Here is a 1,073-nt window from a genome sequence, read left to right on the forward strand (position 1 = left end):
AGGCTAGGAACTTGAATGTGCTATTTAATGTACATGCAGAATTTGTATTTGGTAAATTATTTCATAGTGCAAAGCTTTCCATTCTTGTAGTATTGCTTGTAATGATAAAGGTTTGAATTACAGTATTTTGTCATGAAGGAAGAAAATGGAAAGCATGATTTTAATTTTTCTAGTAATGCTGCACCCATGCTTTGCAGAAGCATAAATACATTTTAAGATTTCCTCTGACAGGTTCTTTTGTCTAAGATATTTCAGTGATCATTTTATTCCATTAAAGGATTAAAGCTAACCATATTTTGATTTGTCACCAGCTACTTTTGAATGATTTAAAATGTAGTTTACAATTGTAAGGGCACAGCTCACTGATATTTCACTTTAATAATTTACCTGTATGTTTTCTTTAAGATCAATGGGCTTTTCATAGTTGTCCTATAAGTGACAATACAATTTAGTCTTTGTCTTAAATTTACCCTGTTTTCAGTATTATGAAAGCTTGCATGTGACTGTTTGTATTTGTGTAAGAATTACATATATTGGTATATGAATAGGTTGTAGATATGATATAAAAGAATATGCATATTTATTTTTTGTCCATGTGTAGATGTCATTGAAGTTATTAATTTATCTCTTTTTTATTGTTTTATGTGCAGATGTATTGACTGTAAGTTAATCATTTCAGCACATTTTTCAACACTGCATGAATTTCTGAATGGAGGTTGTAAGGCTATGTTGAATCTGTAGATGTATCTTGTTAATTATTTTATTCATAATATTCTATAGGTTCTTCAAGGTGGTGATCAGAACTATATATTGAAAAGTGTTACATGATAAATTCAGTTAGATAATTATATGTATGTATATATTCAGGTATTCACAAATATCAAGACAGTTTGTTAATGTTTCTTTGGCAATCATATGGCAGGTCGTGAAGTGGTGTTCCAGTGCAGAGATGAAGGACCTATACGTGCTCCAGTGCGCTGGTCAAGGGAAGGAAACAGAGCTATGCCTGTCGGAACAACGGACAACAGAGGGCGTTTGACCATGCCTAACATCCAGGTTAGCAAATATAATGT

General features: G+C 31.9%; 1 protein-coding gene across 1 annotated transcript in view; it reads left to right on the top strand.

Moving 5' to 3' along the window:
• LOC119594807 (basement membrane-specific heparan sulfate proteoglycan core protein-like) overlaps nucleotides 1-1,073 on the top strand; it is a gene marked incomplete at its 5' end in the record, with an annotated part of 219,836 nt that overhangs the window by 139,907 nt on the left and 78,856 nt on the right. The window contains 1 exon segment of the mRNA XM_037943897.1: nucleotides 923-1,056. Coding sequence (XP_037799825.1) covers nucleotides 923-1,056 — 134 coding nt within the window.

This window comes from Penaeus monodon, chromosome 34 (genome assembly GCF_015228065.2).
Source record: "Penaeus monodon isolate SGIC_2016 chromosome 34, NSTDA_Pmon_1, whole genome shotgun sequence".
In the NCBI taxonomy this organism is placed as follows: domain Eukaryota; kingdom Metazoa; phylum Arthropoda; class Malacostraca; order Decapoda; family Penaeidae; genus Penaeus; species Penaeus monodon.